The 27,324-nt window shown below is 41.1% G+C and overlaps 2 protein-coding genes across 9 annotated transcripts; one reads left to right on the forward strand and one right to left on the reverse strand.

Moving 5' to 3' along the window:
- Positions 1–890: 890 nt before the first annotated feature.
- On the reverse strand, positions 891–6,002 carry LOC147328398 (pannexin-1-like). Of its 2 annotated transcripts, XM_086296725.1 has the most exons (7): positions 5,480–6,002; positions 4,039–4,160; positions 3,115–3,314; positions 2,049–2,296; positions 1,795–1,970; positions 1,540–1,699; positions 891–1,455 (listed from the first exon to the last, which is right to left on the reverse strand). In XM_086296725.1, exons 1-6 carry the CDS (start codon positions 5,658–5,660, stop codon positions 1,550–1,552), a joined length of 1,077 nt encoding a protein of 358 aa, XP_086152851.1. In that variant the 5' UTR covers positions 5,661–6,002; the 3' UTR covers positions 891–1,455; positions 1,540–1,549. The 2 variants fall into 2 exon arrangements, with proteins under 2 accessions (XP_086152851.1, XP_086152850.1); XM_086296724.1 differs by having other exon boundaries at positions 1,795–2,296; positions 5,480–6,000.
- A 4,981-nt stretch (positions 6,003–10,983) lies between these two features.
- marf1 (meiosis regulator and mRNA stability factor 1) lies at positions 10,984–27,090 on the forward strand. Of its 7 annotated transcripts, none has more exons than XM_086296727.1 (27): positions 10,984–11,117; positions 11,682–11,888; positions 13,351–14,235; positions 14,400–14,562; positions 14,675–14,889; positions 15,180–15,297; positions 15,387–15,559; positions 15,892–16,410; positions 17,719–17,873; positions 17,982–18,143; positions 18,239–18,422; positions 18,557–18,735; positions 18,853–18,933; positions 19,068–19,307; positions 19,402–19,521; positions 19,621–19,799; positions 20,032–20,252; positions 20,358–20,500; positions 20,605–20,738; positions 20,910–21,112; positions 21,461–21,688; positions 22,061–22,300; positions 22,388–22,630; positions 24,960–25,020; positions 25,202–25,303; positions 25,555–25,725; positions 25,857–27,090. In XM_086296727.1, exons 2-27 carry the CDS (start codon positions 11,736–11,738, stop codon positions 26,033–26,035), a joined length of 5,451 nt encoding a protein of 1,816 aa, XP_086152853.1. In that variant the 5' UTR covers positions 10,984–11,117; positions 11,682–11,735; the 3' UTR covers positions 26,036–27,090. The 7 variants fall into 7 exon arrangements, with proteins under 7 accessions (XP_086152853.1, XP_086152855.1, XP_086152856.1 ...); XM_086296729.1 differs by having other exon boundaries at positions 17,985–18,143; XM_086296730.1 differs by having other exon boundaries at positions 16,276–16,410.
- The last annotated feature ends 234 nt before the right edge of the window (positions 27,091–27,324 follow it).

Consider the following 27,324-nt stretch of genomic DNA (forward strand, 5'->3'; position numbering starts at 1 on the left):
AGTGAAATGGAATTGAAGCACTTTTTTCTTAATACATGATAAAGCGTAAAATGTTCTTGAGCTTTCATTCAGTCATCATTTATGTATGGGAAACATACAATGGTAGTGGCTCCACTGATGCTTTGTGTTATAAAAAAACAACAACAACAACTGTATTTCAGAAATGGCTGAGCTACTGTGATTTCTCCAAACAACTATCTCTAGGGTTTACAGAGTGCCTATACTACTTTAAACTAATAGGAAATAACTCAAATTACCACTTGTTCCAACCAATGTATGCAGAAGAACATCTCTGAATGTACAGCATGTCCAGCCTTGAAGCAGACAGGCTACAACTATATAAAATCACAGTGAGTGCCTCACTTGTCAGCTTACAACGGGAAACTGAGGCTACTCACACAGGTTGATCATAACTGGACATCAGTTTGGAAAAAAGTTCTGATGAGTCTCATTTTCTGCATTCAGACATTCAGATGGTAGGGTCAGAATTTGCCATGAACAGCATGAAAGCATGGCTCCATCCTACATTGTATCAATGGTTCACACTGCTGGTGGTGTAATGGTGTGGAAGATATTTTGCTGCCACATTTTGGTCCCCTTAGTACCAGTTTGGCATTGATAAAACACCACAGCCTACCTTCAATATTGCTGATTTATGCTATGATTTCAGTATGGATCAAAATCTCTATACCCTGTTGAATAGATGTCATTATAAATTAAGGCAGTTCTGAATGCAAAAGGTGTCCAATGTGCTACTAATAAGTTGTACCTATTAAAGTGGCCATGAGTGTGTATTAATTAAGTTAGAAATAAAAGGATAATAATCCAAAATGGTCATTCTGGCAGTGATACCATTAGTATTACAGTACTTGGAAAAATATAAATGTACCTTTCATGTAATTTGGACAGTTTAGGTTATATTTTAATTTTAGTGAGTGCAAACCAAAGTACATCATATACAGTATGCCAATGCTGATAACTTCACATTAGAAGGCAAAAATGCTTTACAACACAAACAAAAGTTCCAGTTTTTATAATATCAAGTGGTCTTAATTTATTGCGGCTTATTTTCAATAATTACACATGTAAACGAATAAAAACAAAGTGGTAAGAAGCTTCCCTCATTCTATAATAAAAGATAGGAAGCAGCTGTCCGAAGAACATGGCTCACTTTGATTTAAAGGCAATTTGGATCCTGAGCAAAGACGTGTGCAAAAAAAAAATAAAATAGGAAATCCTATGTAGAAAAAATTGCGACACCTGCTCCACTTATCTCTGGAGTATTTCCATGCATTAAAGTAAGAAGGTAAGGTAAACTGAATTGGTCAAACTACAGGTTTGTAGCTTAACACGCTACAACAGCTCCAATAAAAACAAGTCCAAAGGAGTTCATCTCAGTGCTTCTTTTCCATCAGAGCATCCTCATCAGGTCATCTCATCAGAAGTAACAAGGCACTGGAGGAAGACAAAATAAGTATGATGTTAAATACAACACATTTATTTTGGCTCTCATCAGAACACTCAAGAGTTTATCCTTACATGAGAGTAACTATTCTTCAGCCTTATCCGTTTCTTTGTTGTCCTTGTGAGAGCACGTCTTCTTACTGTCTAAAACATCAGTCTTCACCTGCCCCAGAGATCGCAGTAGACACATGGTGTCAAACCCCTCATCATCAGCCTCTTGCAACAATTCAAGCACCTGTGGAAGAGACATTTTTCTAATTTTCCTAAGAAGAAAGGAACAACACAAACAAGTGCCCATGCTTCACCCACAGTTTTAGTGTTGAGACGCACCTGCAGACACTTAAAGGACTTAAGTGCGCTCAGGTTCTCATGCAGAAACAGCAGATAGATACTGAGGTCATTGTAGACGGGGGTGACCAGACCCAGAGCACCAAATCCTGGCAGCATCTCATAAGGCCGAAGGAAGCTGGAGCTTTGACGTGCTGGCCCAAGAGCAGCATACACCACTAATGGAGCAAGAATCACATACACTCCCAGGTTGATATAGCTGAGAAGCCTGAAAACACCAACTGCAACAAGCTTACACTGAACAGGAGACGGCACCATGCTGTCGTTCTTCAGCACTCCTGTCCGCAGGTCACACGGAAACTCATCCGTGAGAGAAGCTAGCAGGATGTAATAGCCAAGGTAGATACATGCAAGCAGGAGGATCAGCAGAGTCAGTCCCCGACATGCCAGGTACTTGACCACAAGTCTGTGAGAGAAGCGCTTGGTCTTTAAATACTGCTCCACTAAAGGGTATTTAAAGCAGCCTTCAGTCAGGTCCGAAGCACTGCAGCAGGAAAAAGGTAAATGAACAATTAGCATGAGATAAAATGACTTCAGTTTCATAGCACTTTGTGGAAAATAGTTTTTAAACTACATTTTGGGTTTTTTAATGATCACTAATATTCAAAAAATGCCCCACTTTGTATGTCAGGAGTGAAAGACAAGCATTTCTCCCTGCCAGCTTTGCTTCTTTAACACTACCACAAGATGGCACCAAAGATGCCATCACTCTTCAGCAGATACAAAATGAAAAGAATTCAGATGTCCTGTGTACTGCTGCCTACCTTTCACCAAATAGCAGGAAGACCCAGTTAGCAACAATAAAATAAATGAAGCATTTAGCAGCTTTAAAAATGTGAGTGTAGGATGACTAAATGTTCTCTACATGAATACAAATATAGTACATTTCTCTTATATTTTTACTTGTACATATCTGAGATTCTTTTCAACCTTTTCGATTTGGATTTATTTATTATTTATATTGTAAAGCCCGATGGCGAGTAAATGCACCGAAATTTCGTTCTGGTGTGCACTAACAGTTGTATGTTCTGAATAACAATAAAGTGGCTATTCTATTCTTTTCTATTCTAAATGACGTCTCTATAAACTGGCTGCATGTGTAAATTAATGGCCTCATATGTGTAGTTTGTCGTCAAAGTTCAAGCTAGCTCATACTATAATAAAAAAGTGGTAGACCAACATTTTAAATAAATACCTTCAGAAGACTTTGAAAAAAGGAGTCTCCCAGTCTAATCACCTGCCAAAATCTACAAGAGTAAAGCAGTTGAGTACATTGACTGTAGGTGATAACAAGGTGTTTACCTCTGTGTGCCTTCGGGTGCATCCTTGCTATCTAAAGAGGCTAAATTCTTGGCTAGTCTGATGGCACGATTATAAAAGCGGTCTAGCTCCTCCATGATAAAGCTGAGATCAGAGGAGAGGTGCGGAGCTGCTGTGAAGCGCCAGAACAAGGCGGGGATGTACATGAGGATGGCCAGTGAGAGCAGGATGTATGGGAAGAACTGTGGAAGTCACAGAAAGGAAGACAAATGTATTAGTAGCTTTATTTTGGCTAATATTACTTTATAATGTTTATTCTTTTAATATTATAAAGAAAATAATGTCTTTGCCGTTCTTTGGTGCCCTCGCAGATGTTTTAGGAAGCACTCGTCTGGCAAAACTTGATTATTATGTTTAATTTGATCATCACCAGATTATGATGTGGGTATATACAAGGTTGTAGTTCGTTTCAGTGTCTACTAAGTAGTTGTTTAAATAAATTTGTAATGTGCCTAGCATCTGTTGAAAATATGAGACTTATTTCATTATGGTTAATGTAATATCTAATTTAGCTATTCGAAGACCTACAAAATGAAAATTAATGACGTTTTACAAATGAAGAGGTAATTAATTAACAGAAGTATTAATCTGCCAATAAATTATAAAAAAAAAAAATTAACAACTGATAAAAAAAAACAAGTGATAAAAATAGCATTTCATTAAATTAAAACTGACATATAATCAGCAATGCACTAGTTATAAATTCGATTTCTAGTATAATTAGATTTCAGCATAGTATTATGTTTATTGTGCAGGTATAAATGAGCATACTATATGTGTAAAAGATTTATTGCACAGGTGTGTATATGTTTCAATACAAATTCCTGCACTTTAACATAACATTGCACCTTTTTTATAAACATGTCCAGTGCATTTACTGTCTGTGTTTGGTTATACTGTGTGTACCTTGTGTAGCCACAGTGGCGAGCTGTCTGCTTGCTGCTGCACTGCTGCCCAACAAAAAGAGTCCACGTATCCAGCCTGTCTCCAGGAAAAGTTAGTGGGAGGAAAGCAGCTGATCTGGGTGCCTGAGGACCCAGAGGAAAACAAAGAATCAGTGCTAATGGGTGGCTTGTTTTTTCAGAAAAATTAATGCAGCCTTCTTTTTTCTGCACTCATGGTCCAGTTGCTTTGAATTGCTTTCAGCATATTTTGAGCCAATAATTACGTCATCGCCTGTTGTGGCAGGGATTCAAAGTATGCACAATTAAGAAAAAAATGCCCCTCATACTCAGTGGACAGGAACATCTTCCATGTGTTTTCTGTTCACTAGATACAACCACACCAACTATCAGTTATTTGAGCTCCAGCATCAGAGCAATGACCTTTTGATGTTTAGCAAAAGTGCAAATTTTGAAATTTTGTAAATAAAACAAAATAAAATGTAAGATGACAGTCGTCATTTTGGTGTCCTGACTTCTTTTAAATACAGTCTGTGATCCTGTTGCCATGCGTTAACTTGTATTGTTTGGGTTTTACCTCTCCCATCTTTTCACGCACTTGTTTGGTATTTTATTATTTATGTAACTAACCTTTGGAACTAAGAAACTGGAACTAAGAAGTAAATTCACTGCTTTTCTGCAATTTTCATACTTAGCCAAGCCACCCAAATTCCCACACGGGACCCTGTGGCATGCTGATGTTTGACACCCATCCTATGGCATCCCATTTCTGCTTAAAAATAAGCCAATTCGCAACTCAGTGTTTCTATAGCTCAGAAGACTTTCCTTCCTGCAGCTATTTTTTTTGTGACTGCCACACTATTTTTAATTGGGAACATTAATAATAGATTTTGAACCACTTTGCATTTCAACCTCAGAAGCACAACAGTAGTTCCCACAAGGCTTGCAGAGTAATGATCCATCTGGTCTGATTATGGACAGTGTGTTGGACTATGAGCATTGTGACCTAAGGGGATTATGTAGATTTGTGAAACTGCTGATGGAGCTAGATTTTTGTTTACACTCCAGAGGGAGGTATGCAGATCAAACTTGTGCCATATGTGTTTGTGTCTTTTCTCGCACTCATTGCATTCAGAAACAAGCTCATCCATGAAAAGAACACGTGTGTCAGCATGCCACTGTTTTCACCATCATCATCATCATCAGCACCAGCAGCAGCTGCAGAGGCAGCAGGATGCTTGCCTCACTGTCTGGGAGTGAAAGGAGCAGACGGGTGGAGACTCAAACCACACCTTCTTCCACACCTCTGTCCTTCTGCATAGTAAAACACTCATCTTCACCCTACACTCTATGTCAGTTTGATTTTATTTAAGGAACAATAAGTTTCCCTGCCGGGATTGCATTTTCCCACATAATGAAACTGTCTCTTCACACATTTAACTCACCCACTGAGACCTCCTGAGCAAAGGCGAGCGAGATGAGGAACAAAGGCAGTCCCACCGCCAGAAACGTGACTATTTTGTCCACAGCCAACTCGAGACGGATGCCTTTGTACTTGGTCTCCGTCGGGTCCTTTAACAAAAAGTCGGAAAAGACGTACTCGGTGGCTACGTGTGCGATCGCCATGTCAGACGGGAACAAAAAGTCGGTGCCGTCTAATTGATGGGAGAGTCCGTTTCTTTTCAATTAAGCAAACAGCTTCTGGTGTTTCAACGATGTCGAGTCGCTCTCACGGTGGATAGTGTATGTATAAAAGGACAAAAATAACGGACCCACGTCCGTTCACAACGGGGCTGATGGTTGAACCTGTTTCCCTGCCTACCCCAGACATCAACGGGAGGGGAGGGGGGTCTGCCAGCCACTAGGGAGCGCTATTGTTCCGTTATACTCGACCGCTCAAAGCTTCTTTTTTTAAAAACGAACAAACAAAAGAAACCAACAACAAAACTTTGGGGGGCAAAGGTGGGGCTTCTATACAGACATTCACTCCACATTACACCGTATCTATGCCAACTAAGAATAATTAATTAAATTAACACCCACATCACCGTACTCTGGAAGAAAGCTGGAAAGAATTCTGGCAGGAACAGAGACAACACGCAAGAAAGGCCCACGATAGTCAGGCTGAGGGTTTCCATGAGAAGATAAGTAAGACTATCAATAACAATGTTATTAAGATACTTCCTACCAAATGAAAACAACCATTAATTCAACAGTGCTTCCTTTCAGAATGTAATACCACCATTAGAACACTGCATTGCTATGTTTTCATAAAGACATAATGCTCCACCAACAAAAAACATTGCTTAATATTTTGCATGTTTAATCTATAAAAGCAATAATAAATGATAAGCAATAATAACATAAAAAGCATACTGATGGTATGGTCTGAGTATGTATCCTTGGATGTTGTGACTACATGTCGTTTTTGTGTGTGTGTGTCAATGGAAAATTGTACTTAGTAGTCAGTATAATCTTTTAATGATATAAGTTTGCATATGGTAGAATACTGCATGTAATCATTTGTGTTTAGAAGTATATAGTTGGTGGCATATTGAAAGAATGTCTCATCCTAGGAGGTCTGTAACATTCCAGGGTGTTCTGGCGTTCACCCCCACATCCTAGGAGCATGGGAGAGGTTGTACCTTGTCTTATTGTTTTACAGTAGGATTAATGTAGCTATGTCAGTTTTAGTCTAAGTGCTTTTTTACATATAGATGAACTGTTGGTATTTCCAGACCAGCAGGTTAAGGGAAGTCGTTTATGGGGTCACACTCTGAAACACACATACACACACACATACACACACGTACACCTCCACATTCCAATGTAAGGAACAAACGCTCACTGAAGCATATAAATAAAGACCAGGGCAGTCCTCGGGGCGAGTCTCAGTTCTGGAGGCTGCCCTTGCTAGCAAGAAGTTCTGTGTGTTTCTCTTCTCTGAGTCTCTACTGAAGAAGTGTTTTAGAGTATATCTCTTAACAGTGTGTGTGTTACCATAGTCTTAGTGGGCATGTGCTGGAATAAGAGCATGTGAAATTTACGACACAGTGTGTTGTAGAACAGTAAGTAGAAAAGTAAGCACTTATAGAAGTAACATTTAATGATTACTTGTCTAGCTCAATAACAGTCAGTGTGTTAGAGTCTATAACCATGCAATGGTTGGTCCAGGGTGACTGAATCTTTTAAGCTCAATTATATTGTTGCACAGTGTTATATTTTGAAGTAAAGGCATGCCATGGAAGTAAAAGTTATTTCCAGCATGAATTTTGATATACGTTGACCAAACAAAATCACAAAGCTGCACGTGCTTACATAATACATAAACATATGTAGGATGTAAATAATAAGACTGAAATATGGTATATTGCACGGTAGGACTGAGTCGTTATATTTGTTTGAGCAGTGTAACATGTATATATATGAGGGCTGTAAACATGTGGAAGGGAACAATAGAATGATGTACTTTGGATTATATTGTTTGTTTGGTTTTTTTTGACAGATTATGAAATTTACATAAGTAAATGATTAACAATAAATTCCAGAAAGCAATGAGAATATCGCACATCGGATTTTGAATGTGAGGAAAAGGATTTTAAATTAAATTCTAGATTTAAAAGGGAGTCAATGAAGAAGAGTTAGAAGAGTTCATCTGCAGGTAATAGCCTACATAACTATGAGAAACATTCTCTTAACCATTTTTATATTATCATAGAAATTTCCACTTCCAATTTTAGCCTAAAAATACTGTAAAACTAATATAATATCCTGTAACAGTAAGAGTCTACTTCCCAAACTTCTCTACAATACACTTTGTGCAGTAAATAATAAAACCCAAATGTGTAAGTATGAGATATTAGCCTTAAAGATATAAATCTCAAAAAACACCAAAGGATAAAAACAAAAAAACAAAAAGAAATCAGAGGTAAGAATCATATCTTTAAAATAGTCACTTACGACATAAATTGATTATAACAATAAGATATAAAGAGCTTCATTGTACGTACCTGTTCACATCAAACCTCAACTTGTGTTACATTCAGTGATCTGTGTCCCCTGCCAAAACGACAGAGGACTGTCAGGAAGAGGGCTAAGCCTCCATCATTGGTCCTCACGAGTCATGAACATATACTACATTTCCATCAAGGCAGTGCAATCTAAAAAGAAAGAAAAGACTAGAAGATGCAAAGGCGCAAAGAAGGACGACCTGCCCTGCAAAGCATGTAAAGCAGTCTATGGAGACAAAAGTGACCCAAAGGCCACTGAGGAGTGGATCAGCTGCGAACTGCAGCACCTGGTTCCATGAGACTTGTGGAGAAGAAAATGGCATCTGTGCTGATGATGGATTCTTCTGTAAAGACTGTCTTTAAGAATCTGTCTTTTTGAAAATGGAAGATTCAATTGTTATGAAAATACTCTAATAATTCATTAATTCTTGTTGTTTTTGTAATGCCAGTGTTGTTATTCATGAATTATTAAATCAACACTTGAATGTGTTATGCTTGTGAAAATGAGTTCAAATTAAAGCTGATTGATTTGTTATTGAATTGTTTTACAAGAAATAACTGGTTTCTCTTACAATTTAAATGGCTCATGTGAGATTATTCTGTTGTCATATGTTATCTTATATCTGTAGTTAAAGTAGTTGAATTATGATAACAGCTGTGGGACATATATTATCCTTTAGTTTAGATGGTGTGCTGTGTATGTAGTTTAGTTCTCATTATACTTTTGGGTTAAAAGAACATATTCATTTAGTAGTTCATTAGATAAGTGTGCATCACTCTGTATCCTTGATCTGCTGTGAATGTCTCACATTGTGTTCTTGACATGTTTTACTGCTGAATCATGAAAAGAAAGGTTGTATGCAGGAGACTCTGTGTCTAGGACAGGGGAGATAGACCACATTCCATACCATTCCATACCCCCACCTTTACAGAGAGCAGAAAGACAGGGAGCTGAGGTCATAACTTAGGCGCCGTAACAGAGAAAGAATGTGAATGTTTAGGCTTTTACGACTAGGTGGGGGCCACTAAGGCTATAAGAAGCGGAGTAGCCCGTCACCATTTTGAGACATGCTGTGACCCTCTGCAAGCATCTCTCCCGTCCGGACGTTCTTATGCTCTTAAGTGTTGAATTGTATGGAAATAAATGATTGTTGATTGAGCATTTATACACCGAGTATTGTCCTTCCTTCAGCCCAAAGATTAAAAGAATTGGGAGATTTCAACACTCATTTTAGCTGATGAGTGGCTCATCAGGCCCACTTTACCTGAACACTGCTCATCTCAAAAATGTGCAACAGCTCCAGGTGTTTCAAAAGCTATAGGGCCTGAGTAATTGTAATTTATTGAATTAATTCAACATTTACATATTGAAAACAATCCATATTAACAACAAAAACACAAATCACTCACTCAGTGGTTTTTTTGCAGATTATTAAACGATTTGCCAAAAAGTGTCCAAATTTAACTGATTTCTTCCTAAGTCACTTAGATCATTTCTTTCGTGTTTTTTTTTTTGGGGGGGGGGAGCCCCAGCCCTAGGCCCAGAGGCCGAGGGCACTCCACCCCCCGAAGGGGCCCGAGCGAGCCCCAGGGTCCAGGCCCCGACAAGCAGTCACCAGGAGTGAGGTGGTGCATACCTGAGCAGCAGGTAAGCGCATAGCCCCTCACGAGAGCCCTCAATATATACGTGTATTTAAAATTGAGAGGTGGGCAACGGCGCCAGAGGTGAGGTTGTACACCCTGACAGTCTTCTGGATGCCGTGTAGCGTGCCCACCCCTAAGGTCCTATATGTATGTGTTATGAGAGTGTGAGTAATGTGAATGTCTAAGTTGTGGGATAAAATTGAGGCACAGACAGCCAGAAGGGGACAGAGAGGGGGGGGAGGGATGCCTCCCCTGCACCCTGGTGATACACCTTCACCCCAAGGCCCTGCATGTGTGGGTGATTGTGGTGGAGCAGCAAGAGGGAGGCAGCTGGAGATGGGGAGGGCCAACTCACCCGCTGACCCCAGTAGGCACCCCCACACTCTGGAACCCACCAAGGCAAGGGGACCCAGGCCCATCTGGACCGGGGCCCAGTTCAGCAGCGCTGCCCGGACCCACATAGCCCGGGGCAGCCCACCTGACCCAACCACAGAGAAAAACTGCACCCACCCCATCATCCACTCATCTCCCACTTAGATCATTTCTAAATCTTAATGTTTGGTTTATTTCTGTGCTTTATTTGCTCCTGAGCAAACTGGTTTGGCTGAAATGAAAGTTAAGCTTCATAACTGGATGTTTTATTTAATCTTTAAGTCTTACTTGAAAAGCTTACAGTTTATATTTTGAACTGAATATTTCACCTGTCATATCCCCTGATGGAAAATGTGCCGTTCTTACTTTGCAGACTCTGAATTAAACATTAAAAATATTTTTAATTGAGGAGGAAACATTTTCACTGGGAGTGGAAACAGCATATTAATATGTGATGATCCTGAAGGCAGCTCCAGAGATAATCAAATTATGTTTTAAATATTTGTTCAATTGTCTTCCAAACCCCATTAGCCTATTGTAAGTTTTGAGTGTCTACTAAAATAATAATAAAAGCATTCTAACATGAGACCTGTTTGTTACCATCGTGCCTTATTAGACATTATGAAACAAATCATATGTAAAAGTGAATTTTGCCAAAGTGCTTAAAATACTTCTTTTTTTTAATTATCTTTCTATACTATCTGAAATCTACTACAGCATGTTTACCTTTTTATACTATGTCTAATTTCCATTGCAAATATTAATCGCAGTTAAATTAAGAGGGGATGGCAGTAAAAACTGGCGCTGAGATGATCAAGGACGTTCTCGGGAAGTCCAGATTCCCGCGTGAACTTACGAAGTACGGACTAGCAAGAACGCGAGTACGGACTTGCGTACTTGAGTATTGAGAAACAGCCAGATTCGGACAATAGGAACACATTTTACGACAGCAGTAATTGCTTTCCGGCAGAAGTAGGTTACAAAAAGGTGCGCGTTTCTAGGGAGATAGATAGGGAATGGTCCTTTGAGGAAGATGTAGAAGACGCGAGTTTCTCAGGTAAATAATCAGCTTGTTTGGCATTACCTCGCTGTTACCGAATAGTATCAATTCTCTCGTAAGGATCTCGAAGGATAGCTTGTGGGAGCAAGTATGTGCAAGTGCGTTCAAACAAGCTAAACATTAATACCCAGTTGTTAGCTTAAATAGCTAAAGACAAGCCATTAAGTTTCTATTTTAATGGCTAGATTTAGGTAGTGAGACTAGTTGGCTTAGCAGGCCAGTTCCGACGTAGCCAATGAGTAAATTAAATGAAAGTAACGTTAGCTAGCTCGAGCTAAGTTATCATCTTATCGGTTAGTTTACGTACTGCTTCGCTTCTGACATTAGCCTAAGAGGAACTGTTAAAACCGTCGAATTTGTAAAGGTTTGGGGTTGGAGATGACCCTTTTATTTATCTGTAATGTTTTGAAGCTGTGCTGTCGGGCTCACGGTTAGTCACCTGCGATCTGTGTCATCATAAATGAGTTGGTACGAACTTTAACCACGGTGTCAACGTCGCATATGGGAATTATTCAGCATGACTGTAGTAAACTTCTTTTAACTTTCGTTTCTTTGGGAAAGCATGAGAGAGAAGAGAGATAGATGCAAGTATGGTGAAAGACTCCTGTGGTTCGTATGATGGAAGGACTGGGAAAGGAGAGATCAACATGTGGCGCTAGATCCTTCCCATGGCTCGCTCACACCGAAACAGAGGCTTCAACCCTGCTATGGAAGCTCAAGGACTGCTTCTCCGCACATGAAACAAGCTCCCCTCATCAGACAGACAAAGTATGTATTTATCAGTACAGACATATGGAGCTTAATGAAGAAACTGAACTGTTTTCTAAATGAGAGATTAAAATGAAAATATTTCAGGTATGTTATCAAACCATTAATGTAAACTAATTTTTTTATTTTATTTTGCTGCGCAGTGTTATTTACCCCCTTACTGAGTACTAGAAAAAATAGTTGTCACACTTAAATGTTTCAGATCTATCAAATTTTAATATTGGATAAAGATAACAGTAAATACAAAATGCAATGTTTAAAATGAGGAGTTAATTTATTAAGTGAGGGAAGAGGTAGCTAACCTACCAGGCCCTATGTGCCACCCTTGCCAGCAAGAGCAGCAGTAAAGTGTTTGTGGATAACACTTTACTGGGAATGATATGCATCACTGTGGAGAAATTTTGTCCCACTCTTCTGTAGCAGAATTGTTTTAATTCAACCATTGGTGGCTGTTTAAGGTCATGCCAAAAAAATCTAAATTTAATTTAAATATAGGCTTTGTATAGCCCACTCCAAAACCTTTGAGCCATTTAGAGGTGGATTCACTACTGTGTTCTGGACCGTTGTCCTGTTGCATAAAACAAGTAAACTTGAACTTCAGAGCACAAACTGATTGGGGGACATTCTCATTCAGGACTTTCTGTCAGTTACATCTAGTCATTCATGTCCTGAAACAGCAAAGAAGCCCCGGGCCATCACACCTTTGATATGATCCTTTTTTATAAAATGCTGATAGTTTTATGTGTGCTGTAACTTTAACTGATACAAGTGAGGCCTACAGGTTTTTTTGTTTTGTTTTTTATTTTATTTTATACATGCTGGGTGAAGACATAATTTTGGGAGGCTTGCCATTCCTGGGAAGTTTCACCACTGTTCCAAGTTTTCTCCATTTGCACCTCATGGATTTTGTCATGGGTTACTGGAGTTCCAAACCCTTATAAATGGCTTTGTAATCCTTTACACACTGATAGATGTCAGTTACTTTTTCTCATCTGTTCTCGAGTATTTTTAGACTGTGGCATAATGTTGCTTTTTGAGATCTAGTTTCTTACTTCTCTTTGTCGGACATGCTCTATTTGAAGAAATTGCCAATTCATCTGACCTGAGAATAATCAGGCATGACTCTGGCTAGTGAAACTGAATTCAGCTTTCCAAAATATGTGGTTAATCAGTTAATTTAAGAAGGGGGGGGGACAGTTGCCTTTTCACATAGGGCCTGGTAGTGTTAGATAACTTTTTTTTTTCTCTGAATAAAAATAATCATTTAAAAAGTTCATCTTGTCTTTTTCCAATAATAACATTTGCTTGTTGATCTTTTTTAGATGTTTTTTTTAAATATCGTAATCTTTTATTTATATTTTTTAATTCATATAGATATGTCTTTATTATGGCTTTGAGAAGTCACAAGAAATTTACAGAACTAATGTGAAGTGATTTTTTTTTTTCTTCTTTTCTTATTCAGAGCAATCACATGGACAACAGAAAGGCTGTACTGGATCTGAAAGATGTGCCTCCTCCACCACTGCACCATACTTCCTCTTCCCAGTTATCCCAGCCCTTCTCTCTGTCCTCTCTCCCATTGCCTCCTCCCTGCTTGCCGCCACCTCCCCCTCAGCTTGCACAAGACTCCTTCCAACAACTGCCACCACCTCATCAGCAACAAGAGGGGGCTAGCCCCAAAGTAAGCATTTGCGAGCACTGTGACCACAACAACACAGATGGCTTTGGGTTGTTGGGTGGCAGAGGTGTTGTTGGTAGCGGCAGCAATGCTGCAGGAGTTGTTTCGCTTTATATGGCCCCAGGGTCTCTGGGAGCACCGATCAGTACTAGTAGGTCTGGGCCTTGTTCTGTAGCCTCATCTGTTCATCAGTATAAACATAAATTTAGCTGTGGCACTGGAGGTGAAGCTTTTGATCCTTTATTCAGTCTTAGTTGCAAACCTCAGCTGTCCTCTTCTGTTGCTACCTCTCAACCTATTTCATCACACCCCTACCTCCCCTGCTGCTCAGGGCTTCTCCACACCTACCCAGCTGTACCTCTTTCTTTCAGTCAAGCCAGCCTCTTTCCCTCTTCAGCACCGATGGCATCCTCTCTCCCCTCTGTTTCCTCTCTACCTGCTAGCTTGCATGGCTCTTGCCTGACCTCTTCTGGCTTTTACACATGTGGTGTGGACTGCAGCGCATCAGCCAGAAGATCCCAAGGAAGTATACTCGGTGGTCACCCAAGCACCAGCACCATCACTACTACAGCCACTTCAGCACACTTCTTCTCTAATCCTATGCACCTAAATGTTGAACGCACTGTTTGTGTGAAGGGGGCACACTACTGTCAGGAGTGCTTATTTAAGGTTGGTCGATCTCTCTTCATTAAATTTGTGTGGCCTAAAGATGCAGGTATTTTTTTACAAAATGTTGAGCTGAATCATGTGTGTTTAAGCTTTTATCGCTTTTCATATTTCTTGTTATTGCTTTTTTGTGTGTTTGAGCGTCTTGAATTTGTACCCTTTTGCAGCCTATGAATGGTCTGATGGCAGAGTCCGACAAGGTGCACCCAAGTGTTCCTATTCCTCAGACTGCTCCTATTCCTATTCCTATTTGTAATGGCTGTGGCACCTTCTCCGATGGCAAAATGCTCATGCCATCAACCAGTCTTGGCAAGACTGGACAGAAATATGGTTAGTGGAGTCAGTAATGCAGCAGTACAAATCGGCAACAAAACTGAACTGATTTTATTAACTATAAGCTTCCAAGAAACCTGAGTGTGCTTTAAAATGATCGCTTTGCTAGGATCACCAGAGGGTACTGGTCCCGAGAACATCCCTCCAGTCGGGGTCTTTTGGGACATTGAGAACTGCAGTGTCCCCAGTGGACGCTCTGCTGGAGCTGTGGTCCAACGAATTCGCAACCGCTTCTTCCAGGGTCATCGTGAGGCAGAATTCATTTGCGTTTGTGATATTAGCAAGGAGAGTAAAGCTGTCATCCAAGAGCTCAACAACTGCCAGGTATCAGTAATATTCAAGCAATAAAAGCAGTCTGAAATTACCCTAATTATGACAATACAAATACTGAGTTCTCTTCATGCTGGTAATTGGTTCTATAACATTAAGTATAGCTTGTCCTGAAGAGGTTAAAAAAAAGTTGTGCGTTCAGTATTTTTAGCTTGACTGATCAGCTTGTGATTTTTGTCTTAACACATCACACACTTTTAAAATATCCATACAGTTTGAGTGTGTATTCAGTCACTGCCTAAAAGGAGGAATAATTCAGACGCTTAATAATTGTACTTTTACAGGTTACTGTTGCACATATTAATGCCACAGCCAAGAATGCTGCAGATGACAAACTTCGTCAGAGCCTACGGCGCTTTGCTGAGACGCACACTGCACCTGCAACTGTTGTACTGGTATCCTGTAAGTTCACCTCTGATTACTTGTAATGAACTACAGCCATGTTACCACACATACATTTGTGATAACACAGGTCACCTTTTTATTAACAGCTGATGTGAATTTTGCAAGCGAGTTGAGTGACCTGCGTCATCGCCATGGTTTCCATGTAATCCTGGTTCATGGCAGCCATACATCTTCAGCTCTACTGCAGCATGCCAACAGCCATGTGCCCTTTCAGGAGATAACAGCAGATCTGCCACCACGCATGCTTGTCAAAGCGCAGGTAGGCCTCATAAATGCTTCATTAAGATTTTAAGAGTACTTTTTAAACTGTCCTTTTATTAAGGTAAGTATACGCTAACAAAATTAACGAAGGACAAAATCTCGTTTTAATGTAAACTTGCCAAATGTGAAGAGCGATGCAGCTGGAATGTGAATTTCACACACGATTGAGTTACTAATCTAATAGTGGGAATTGGAAATCATTAATTGTTGCTAATCGTTGTCGGCCATTCCCACTTGTTTTTCCCAAGTAAAAATAAATAAACGTTTTATTTTCTGAGTGTAAATAATACAAACCAGGCAGCCGCGGTGTCTTTTCCTCCCCTCCTTCAGCCCAGTTTCAACCACCTCTATGTGCACAACCTCCCTCTCAACTGTGACAAGAACATGCGGAACGCTGTGAAGCTCAGGCTCCGCCGGCTGTCAGACAACTGTGGCGGCAGAGTACTTGGTGTGTCCCAGGGCACAGCAGTCCTCCGCTTTGGCAGCCCTGAGGCAGCTACACGTGCCCGCAAGCGAATGGAAAATGAGGATGTGTTTGGCCACAGAATCAGCCTCTCCTTCTCCCCGCGGCCCAGAGACGATGCAAGTCCTGAGTCTGAGCTTCGTTCTCAGCCCCATCACTTGCCTCAGACTCTGGCCCGGACCTCTCAAACCCAGGATTCAATGTTCGGCCCTCCCCCATCTATAGCCTCCTTCTCTTTTCTGCCCCTGGAGACACCCAGGTCACCCAGAAGGCCACGGCGAGCAACCCGCCCCTGCCACACCCCTGGTCCGGTGGCTGAAAGGCCCTATAGCCCCAGGAGGGGTTGCAGTGGGCCTCCCGGTGGTGCTCCAGCCAAGCCCCATCAGGTCAGCAGACTCATCTGTGCCTGCTTCCCCTCAGCCTCCATTGCCATCTCTCTTTGTCTGGGCTGCTTTGTAAATCACTGTAGCTTCTCCTCCCCCCAGTGACCTTCTAATTGCTGCTTTGACTAACAGCTTGTAACTGTTAGCTCCTGCCTTTTGCCTGCGCATGTAATATGTGTTGCTTGTCCTTCATTAATCCACTCCTCTCCTGCTCGTCAGTCATCGTGTTATTGCATGAACGCCATATAGCTTTGTGTCTGTGGTTTTGCTCAGTATATCAGTGCTGATGTAGTTTGTGAGCTACCATTTTGTGTGTTTTGTCCAGGTTCTGCTTTATGTGCTGCTATAAGCGCTTTCTTTTCTTTTCTATTTTTCAAATTAATGAATTTACTTTTGGAGAAATTTGGACAGTGCTGATTTCTACTATGATTAAAAATGACCTCTAGTGGCTGATTCGGTTTGTCTTTTTCTGGTTTGTTTGTAACCAGTGTGACAAATGGGGGGGGAGCTGACCCATAAATTAACTGGGATGGACATTTAAGTCTCTTTGTAGTTAAACAGTAAGGAGAAAATGTAATTTAAGATTTCTCTTTAAGCACCAAAATTGAATGAAGACATTAAAGCCTAGGTTTTTTGTTGTTAGTTTTTTTTATATAAAGCCTTAGAGGTTTTTATATTTGAGGCTCACAATAAAACAAACTCAATGGGACTACCACAGTATTGTGGTAAGTTTGAACTGTCTCAGTATTCCTTTTATATCAGAGCAATTTACAGTGTTACACCCTTTAATGCAGTCAAGTTAATTTAAAAAATACAAGTTGTCCTTGGCTCAGTATGGGCCCTTCGTGAGTTTAGAACATAAGCAAGCACAGTTACGTAGTTACGTTACTTAACTGACGTCTATGAAATTTCTGTTTGATAAACAAAAATATATTGTAATCTGGAGAAAAATAATAAAAAATGTCTAAAATATTTGATCATAGTCCTGGAGATTTTCTTTGGTGCCAATCTAAAACCTTTTTGTTAATTATAAATTATTATTATTGCTTTTAATATGTAAGAAATTCCCTGAAAATGAGCTCTACGGTAAAGCAGTTTTTCCTTTTTTTTTGGCATTTTGAATGTACATCCCTAGTTAAACAGCAGTCCATGGTCTTTTCTGAGTTTCTCTGTTCTGCTTGTATTCGTATTTTGTAACTACTTGAACTAATCGCTTGACCATCCTGTTCCACACATGGACAGGATGGATACGACCATTATCTAGCAGGTCAATATCTACAACTTAACTTCTGCCTTCCCTGCTTGATCCAGGAGCTGGGCAGTTTGGAGGGGAAGGCCAGAATGAACTTTCAGCACTTGGAAAAGGGATGTGCTGCCTCGTCTTCGACCCAGAATAATGGTGAGGCTGGAGCACTGGAGCAACTAACTAAGCCTGGTCTCACTGTAGAATCCATCTACAGCCAGAGGTACACACAGAGATGGCGGGAATAAATTTTCAACTGAAAATAAAATGTTTGTCATGTTTGCGTCATGTTGTTTATCTGCATGTGCCTGTTGTTCATCTTTCTGTATAGCAGAGAGGACTCCAGCCCTCAAAGTGCAACTGAATCCCCTGTTGACCAAGTGGACAGGAACTCAGGGGAGTTCCAGATTAGCACACCCTCCGCCTTCAGCAAGTTGAACCTACACAGAAGCTTCAGCCCCCTCGTCTTATCTCAGGGCTCCTGGTCTTCCAGGTTACCTACTGCTGCATGCAAATTATAAACCATGCGTAATGATAAATGTAATTTTAATTATGTTTTTATTGCATCTCTCCATTCTCTAACATAAGGAGTGCATCCCCTTGCCTATCCAGCCGTTCCTCACCTCTGATTGCTGCCCCTCGTAGCCCTTGTTCTGAAGCTTCTGAGCCTTTCTCAGAGGGAGCAGAGATCCAGGTTGCCAACCTGGACTACAGAATGTCTCGCAAGGATCTGCAGCAAACTTTAAATGACACCTTCTCCCGATACGGAAGGGTAAAGCGTAGTCAAATTATGCCAATATTTCATGCAATGCATATCTGTGTTCTGCTCACATCTAAGTAGTTTGTATATGTTTTACCTACCCTTTCCTCTCAAAATCACTTTGTGGTATAACTTGTTTTGTTTAGGTAAAAAGTGTGGAGCTTAGCCCCCACACTGACTACCAGCTGAAGGCCACAATTCAGATGATGTCCCTGCAGCAGGCCATTAGTGCAGTCAGCGGCCTACACCGTTACAAGATCGGAGGCAAACGCATTCAGGTGTCTCTGATCACCGGTGGCAGCAACAAATCTCTTGCCATGCTCAGGTACAGTTTATATATATTTTAGTTTGGAGCTTTAATATGTTGGTTACATTGTGAAATTTTAAAATTTAAATTGTTGTTTGGTCTATCGTGGTGACATTTGTGGTTGTTATTTTATAGCCCAGAGATAATCTCCATTCTTCAAGATGCTCCTGCCAGTTGCCTTCCTCTTTTCAAGTTCACTGAGATTTATGAGAAAAAGTCAGTATCTTTCTAAACTCGTTATTGTCTAATTTTTGCATACACATTTGGTGTTTGAGTATAGCATTCAAAAAATGAGATGGCAAAAAAATGTAGTAAAAGTATATACTCCAACTCTGCCCTGCTCTCTCCAGATATTCCCGTAAGCTCGTGGTTGGCGATCTGTATCGGCTCCCAGAGCTGGTTGCAGTGCGGGAGCAGGGAGGCTCAAGGTTTGTGTGCCTTCTGTCCAACAGCCAAATACGCCAGAGTCCACTGGGATCTTCCCAATCCCAGGAGGGCTCCTCCTCAGCAAGTGGGAGTCCTGTTGTGTTTGAGGAGTTGGAGTACCATGAACCTGTCTGCAGACAGCACTATTCACTGCAGGACTTCAGGTATACAACAGTTCGAAACCTTTATATTGTAGCGTAAGTTGACCTTTTTCCATCACTGACTGTTGTTCTTTTTTTTTTTTTTTTTTTTTTGCAGTGAGGCCGACTTTGACCCTGATTCCTATAAAATCCCATTTGTTGTAATGTCTCTGAGCACACTAGCCTCAGAGGTCCACAGTCTGTTGCAGTCACATCAGGGCACACTTCCACTCCTCAGGTAAGAACTGGTTTATTACCTGTTAAGTGTACGCATTTTTAATGTTAGAATATATTTTCTGTCGTTATAAAGTTATTAAAAAGTTTAATTTCCATTTAGTTTTCCAGACTGTTATGCAGCAAAATTCAGACCACTTCAGCTTGGCAATGAGTCACTGGAAGGTGGTGTTCCTCTGGAGCACCTCGTCACCTGTGTTCCCAGTATCACAGTAGTCACAGCTCAAAATGGTTTCAAAGTCATCAAGTGGATCAACAATAAACCTCCGGTGCCAAACTCTGGTAGGTACATTTACAAATCCGGTTTTTATTGGAGTTTCATTTTCATTTTTCACAGTGCTGTTCAGACCTCTCATCTTGGGTGTGTTTTGGGGTTTTTTTTGTTGGTTTTTTGTTTTAAACTCTTTAACCATCTGATATGAGTTCTTGTAAAGTTATCAGGCAGTTTGCGTTTAGCTCAGGCAGCCCATTTCACCTTAACAATTTTTTTTTTTTTTTTTAAATTGTCACACAGAGCCATGGATTCAACGCTGCAAGAGTCCAGTCGGCAATCCACAGCTCATCCAGTTTAGCCGAGAGATTATTGACCTCTTAAAAAGTCAGCCGTCATGCATAATGCCAATCAGCAAATTCATTCCCTCATATCATCATCACTTTGCCAAGCAGTGCCGCGTCTCCGACTATGGCTTCTCTAAGCTGCTGGAGCTCCTCGAGGCTGTGCCACATGTTCTGCAGGTATTTTTAATGAGGACCACCCAGTGATGATCTTCCGATTGAACAATGTATTTGTTCATGTTGTCTTTGTTTATTTTATACGTTTTTCATTTTTCTAACCAACAGATCTTGGGTATGGGTACAAAGCGTTTACTGACTCTAACTCACCGAGCTCAAGTTAAACGCTTCACCCAAGACCTGCTTAAGCTGCTTAAGTTTCAAGCCAGCAAACAAGTGGCAATCAAGGACTTCATGCAGGCATACCATTGGTAATTAAACATAAATAGGACACGTGTGTTAGTTTCATAGGAGCGGAAAAACTGTTTGAATTATTAGTGGTGTGGGTGCTGTGATGCATTCTTTTGTGAATCAGGTGCTTCTCCAGAGACTGGAGAGTAACTGACTATGGGATATGTGACTTGATGGATCTGTTGACTGAGATCCCTGACACCACCATCACCATCACACAACAGCCCACCGACACAGTCATCTCAGTTCCTAAGAGGGGTGAGTGCATAACTGTCAATTTGGAAGTAGAATTTAAAAGCGCATTAGACTTGAGTTTAAAAAAGGATCTACTTACCTGCAGAAACTGTTAACCATAGAAACCTTATTTTATTTTAATGATGCATTTCTTTTTGGTTGCCTATCACTAAAGTCGTTTTCTTTCTTTACTAGAGCGTACTATGGAAGAACTGGAGCGTACCAAGCAGTTTGGGAAGGAGGTGGTGGACCTGCTTCGCCACCAGCCTCACTGTCGAATGCCCTTCAGCAAGTTTATACCAACTTACCACCACCACTTTGGTCGCCAGTGTAAGCTCAGCCACTATGGGTTCACCAAGCTCATTGAGCTCTTTGAGGCAATCCCTGATGTCCTGATGGTGAGTGTGGCGTGCAGTAGGTTTTTGCTTTTGGCCAAGGCGATGCACGACGATCGAATCACTTCCAGTATGTACACAGCATAAGAAGTTTTGCCAGCATCAGTCACAGTGAACTGATGCTGCTTTGGTGATGAGACTTCTGGGAACGAATGGCATGGGGTTATTTTTCACTTAAGAGGATTTGCCATGCCTTTTGATTTCAGTCAGTGGATCAGGCCAGGTTTCTTTTTCCTGCATCTCCCTTGAGTGCTTGGATAGAACTGTCTTTGTAAATATAATTATGATGTCTGGGACTCTTGGTCTTCATGAAAAACAAACTTACCATTTAATGCCTTCGTCCTTCATCAGGTGCTGGAGTGCGGTGAGGAGAAAGTGCTGTCTCTCACTGAGGTTGAACGTATCAAAGCTCTGGCAGCTCAGCTGGTCAAGCTGCTGCGGGCTCAGAAAAACTCCAGTCTGCCTGTGAGTCAGCTGCTCACAGAGTACAGCAAAACCTTTGGTTACGGGCTACGCCTGCAAGACTTCGACGCAAGCTCCCTGCCTGCTCTGCTGACCAAACTCTGCCATGTTGTCAAGGTAAAGAAGAAAACATCCCCAGGGGAAGCTGTGTAAATCTATCTGCTGAGAAGCTCGCTGTTGCTTAGTTTAATAAAATAATAAAAATAGAGCTTCACTTGACAGTCAGATGTTTTTTGTAAAGGCAGAAGCATGTGGTCATGTCTGCTAAAAATAAAATTAATAGATTTGTTGTCTCAGGGGTTTTGTCTTCATTATAAATTAGCCAGTTTATTAAATGCACAAAATGAAGTCTCGCACAAAAGTCCTGTCAGTCATCCTGGAGGTTATAAAGTTTTTAAAATCACAGTAAACGGTAAAAAGTCTCATTTCATATAACTTAAGACACATTTTCAGATATTCTTAACTACCCACTTTGTGCATTTCTGAAAGGTGGTGGATGGCGCAGATGGTCGGGAAGTGCAGCTGATCAACAGGAAGTCTCTGCGCTCTCTGACCTCACAGCTACTGGCACTGCTCATGTCCCAAGAAGATGAGAACATCACCAAAGGTTTGAAGGTGGAGGAGCTGAGCCAGTATTACCTAAGCGTTCACGGAGTTGCGCTAAACCCATGTGAATATGGGTTCCTTTCTCTCAGCGAGTTACTGAAGAGCCTTCCATACCTGGTCGAGGTGAGTACGAGAGTTTTCTTTGGGGTTTTTTTCCCCCCCCCCAAATACTTTTACTGTGCTTGATCCATAATCATCATCTTTTCACAGCTGTACCACGAGGAAACTGATGATACCACTCAAGCTGCCAGCAGTCATTGGGAAGAATTTGTGAGGCTAACCAGGCTTTACCAGTTTGCTCGTAATGTACGCGCGCTGCTCCACACCTACCATTACAACCAGATCTTCCTGACTGAGTTCCACGGAGCATACAACAAATTCACAGGCTGCAGCCTTGATCCACGTTTCTGTGGGTACACCAGCGTTGATGAGCTGCTCAGTGCGATTCCACAGGTATAGTTACTGCAGTAGAGACTGGAGCTCCTCTATAAGGAATCATTCTAAAACATGAACAGGCTTTCATTCAGATTTGCACCTTATGTGACATGGACTTACAGTGGGGCAAAAAAGTATTTAGTCAGCCACCGATTGTGCAAGTTCCCCCACCTAAAATGATGACAGAGGTCAGTAATTTGCACCAGAGGTACACTTCAACTGTGAGAGACAGAATGTGAAAAAAAAAATCCATGAATCCACATGGTAGGATTTGTAAAGAATTTATTCGTAAATCAGGGTGGAAAATAAGTATTTGGTCAATAACAAAAATACAACTCAATACTTTGTAACATAACCTTTGTTGGCAATAACAGAGGTCAAACGTTTACTATAGGTCTTTACCAGGTTTGCACACACAGTAGCTGGTATTTTGGCCCATTCCTCCATGCAGATCTTCTCGAGAGCAGTGATGTTTTGGGGCTGTCGCCGAGCAACACGGACTTTCAACTCCCGCCACAGATTTTCTATGGGGTTGAGGTCTGGAGACTGGCTAGGCCACTCCAGGACTTTCAAATGCTTCTTACGGAGCCACTCCTTTGTTGCCCGGGCGGTGTGTTTTGGATCATTGTCATGTTGGAAGACCCAGCCTCGTTTCATCTTCAAAGTTCTCACTGATGGAAGGAGGTTTTGGCTCAAAATCTCACGATACATGGCCCCATTCATTCTGTCCTTAACACGGATCAGTCGTCCTGTCCCCTTGGCAGAAAAACAGCCCCATAGCATGATGTTTCCACCCCCATGCTTCACAGTAGGTATGGTGTTCTTGGGATGCAACTCAGTATTCTTCTTCCTCCAAACACGACGAGTTGAGTTTATACCAAAAAGTTCTACTTTGGTTTCATCTGACCACATGACATTCTCCCAATCCTCTGCTGTATCATCCATGTGCTCTCTGGCAAACTTCAGACGGGCCTGGACATGCACTGGCTTCAGCAGCGGAACACGTCTGGCACTGCGGGATTTGATTCCCTGCCGTTGTAGTGTGTTACTGATGGTGACCTTTGTTACTTTGGTCCCAGCTCTCTGCAGGTCATTCACCAGGTCCCCCCGTGTGGTTCTGGGATCTTTGCTCACCGTTCTCATCATAATTTTGACCCCACGGGATGAGATCTTGCGTGGAGCCCCAGATCGAGGGAGATTATCAGTGGTCTTGTATGTCTTCCATTTTCTGATGATTGCTCCCACAGTTGATTTTTTTCACACCAAGCTGCTTGCCTATTGTAGATTCACTCTTCCCAGTCTGGTGCAGGTCTACAATACTTTTCCTGGTGTCCTTCGAAAGCTCTTTGGTCTTGGCCATGGCGGAGTTTGGAGTCTGACTGTTTGAGGCTGTGGACAGGTGTCTTTTATACAGATGATGAGTTCAAACAGGTGCCATTCATACAGGTAACGAGTGGGGGACAGAAAAGCTTCTTACAGAAGACGTTACAGGTCTGTGAGAGCCAGAGATTTTCCTTGTTTGAGGTGACCAAATACTTATTTTCCACCCTAATTTACGAATAAATTCTTTACAAATCCTACCATGTGAATTCATGGATTTTTCTTTCACATTCTGTCTCTCACAGTTGAAGTGTACCTCTGGTGCAAATTACTGACCTCTGTCATCATTTTAGGTGGGGGAACTTGCACAATCGGTGGCTGACTAAATACTTTTTTGCCCCACTGTATGTGTGCATATGAGTGTGGACTCCCAAACAGCTTGTATTTACTTGTTTCTCTCCTTCAAAAACTCAGCTCCCTCTCAAGAATCTCCTTATGTGGATGAATTCAGCTTCACCTACTGATGATGATAGTCAGAGTTCTGAACTCAGCTTAGTGAGTTCAGGGCATATATGAAGTAGTTCTCCACCTGCTGCAGGTTCTGGTGAGATTGGACCTCCAGTTTGTAGGAGACGGACTAATGCCACCAGCACCGTCTAAGATGGTGGAGCTTGAGTCAAAAATCCATTTTAGGGAAGGTTATAAATATTAAATATCACCGTATGGCAACCGGACAAGAACGCTAGATAGTGGTGGGGAAAAATGCAAGACAGGAAGAGCAGTTCACTAGTAAAGGGATGGCACATGGTTGTGTTCATAGTAGAAAATATTTTTAACCTTATATATTTTGGTGGCTGATAATAGACATGGGCAACCAGCCCAAGTAATCTTTGTGTGGGCAACACTGATCTAAATAAACTCTTAAACCTTTTCTCTATTGATCGCTTTTGTTAATGTCCTGAACTTTTGTGATAATTGTTTATTTCTATCAGTTCTCACCATTCAGTTTCTGATTTGTTCTCATCAGGTGATCTGGATCAAAGGGCATGGTCACAAGAGGATTATCGTTTTGAAGAACGATATGAAAGGTAAAGGTGTTGGGAGTCTTTCTTATTGAAAGTTCAGATTGAACTTTAGGTTACTGACATGCTCCACTGTGCTGACTGAAGTGATCAAACTAAAAGGTGATTTTTGGGTTGTGATTTCATGAGATGGCGGGTGTGCATTGTAAGAAAATTGTAATTAAAGTGCTTTGTCTGTGTGTTGTAGCAAAACCAAGCTGTTCAGTCTCCAACAGCCCCCAGCTGGAGAACACTGAGAGCCCGAGAGACAGCCCGATTAGCAGTGCAACATCTGGAGCTCAGAGTCCAGGTAATGGAAGTCATACATGACTGCTCAAGGTTTTTGTAGTCTTTAAAGATATACTGAAGAAAATCAGGAGTTCTGAAATAAGCTTTTTCTTAGCTTTACAAAAAAAATCATGGTGAAAAAAGCTCAATGCCTTTTTTTCAGTTTTCAGTTTTTTATGTTGCATCATTCTCTCCTCCTCTTAATTGGCTATTGTCGAGACCTCGTGTGTTGGCCAGCCTTTTTAATTGATTTTATTTTGTTTTACCTTCCAGGTGCTGATGCAGCTGCAGAGTCAGAGCTGCTGTGTCTGTCGTCTCCAGTGGACCTGCTGTGTGGCCCTGTTCCATCCTGCCTACCGTCGCCTCAGCTTCACCCCGACCCCGTTGTCGTCCAGCAGGCGGATCTGATTCACTTTGAGGAGAGAACTCCTCCACTACCAACAGGTGGTCCATCTGATTTATGCCGTTTTTGTGGTATAAAATTAAAAGGATCAGTCTTATTTGCACCTTTTCCATCTGTAGTTAAGTGTGAGCTTGTTTGTTTGTATTGTTTGAACATGTGTTGGCACTGGCAGACGTCACAGCTGATCTACCTGCAAAGCGTGATGGCAGCACAGATGACTCTGCAGACCCCAGAGAACCACCACCACCACCTGACACAAAGACCCTCCTGTCCATGGACAGTCCCAGCAGAAGAGCTTCACGTAGTAGAATCAAATTAGCAGCCAACTTCTCATTCACGGCAGGCCTCTGATCCTCTCATATATACACATACAGTCTCACATACAGCAATACAAGTTTACATACAGTGTAACTCTAAATAAAAGAGTTGAACGGCTACACTAAACACATAACACAGAAGAGCATTGGTCTTGACCCTTTATGTCCTAACAGGCTGTTGCATTCTGCATTCTTCGTCATCACATTTGTGCCATTTTAGTTAGTTTTTGGTTTGTTTTTTCAGTTCAGTCTTCTAAGTTCACCAAACTGATTTGCTTCTTGCAGACTTTCTGCAATTCTGATTTGCCAAATGTCATCTGCTCTAACGTGTGTTTAGTTTCCTCCCAAGGGCAATTAATATCCATGAATGTGCATTTTCAGTTTAGAGCCATATTGTGTTGAACACTTTCAGTGAATGAGCTGAGTTTGTTGTCACTGTGAACAAAGTGGTAGAAAACAATGGGAGAAATGCTAGGGATGAGTAACTAGGTTTTCTGTATTACATCAAAGAAGTGTAGGTATTCACTGTTTACAAAAATACACGAAGGTTTTTAAAGAGATTTTTGTTAATGAACCACATTGAGAAACCTTCATAAATACTTCCTTGCTTTATCTCCAAGATATAAAATTTCATTTAGAACTTTCTTTGTAGCTAACCCCAGATATGTTGACCCAAACTAGCAGCTGAAGTATCCACCTGTTTCTTTCAGGTTTCTAAAGAAATTGCTTTTTAATCAGATATTCTTCTGTATTTTGTCTGTGTAAGGAAGTAGCCTCAGCATAGTGTTCAGTTCCTTTTTGTACTGTGTAGAGTATTTGGTCACCGGTAGAAGAGTTTGGCTTAAATGTGTAGCGGATTGAGTGGCAATTAAATGCTGGGACTAAAGAGAAGCCAGGTCTTAACTGTTAAGACTGTGTTGTGGAAGCTGTCGGTCTTTGAACAGTTTTAGTTTTGCAACAGTTGCTGCTCTCCGGAACTTTTTATTGTTGTATGTTCACTTAATTTATAGCAAAGACTTTGGCTTGTGTCTTCAGGGCCTCTAACGAAGGCCTCAAAAGTTATTAAAAAGAAAGAAGAAAAAAAAAAAAGGCACTTCAGTATTTCAGCCATGAGCGTGCTTAGTCAGCAGAAACTGACTTAAGCTTTGTCTTTAGTCAGCAGCCGGGGTGTGTGTGTGTGTTTTGTTTTAGTATTTTGTCTGTGTGTGTGTGGTTTACACTGGAGTAGGTGGTGTGAAATGTGCATGTTGTGCATAACTGAGTTTATGCATGGTGTAATTCCAGGAGAAGCAGAGGCAAACAGAAGGATTGTAAAGACGTTTT

Source organism: Aulonocara sp. 'chitande type north' Nkhata Bay, linkage group LG6, assembly GCF_057382095.1.
Source record: "Aulonocara sp. 'chitande type north' Nkhata Bay isolate Kocher_YH1m ecotype deep benthic linkage group LG6, A_spYH_male_GT1.1, whole genome shotgun sequence".
In the NCBI taxonomy this organism is placed as follows: Eukaryota; Metazoa; Chordata; class Actinopteri; order Cichliformes; family Cichlidae; genus Aulonocara; species Aulonocara sp. 'chitande type north' Nkhata Bay.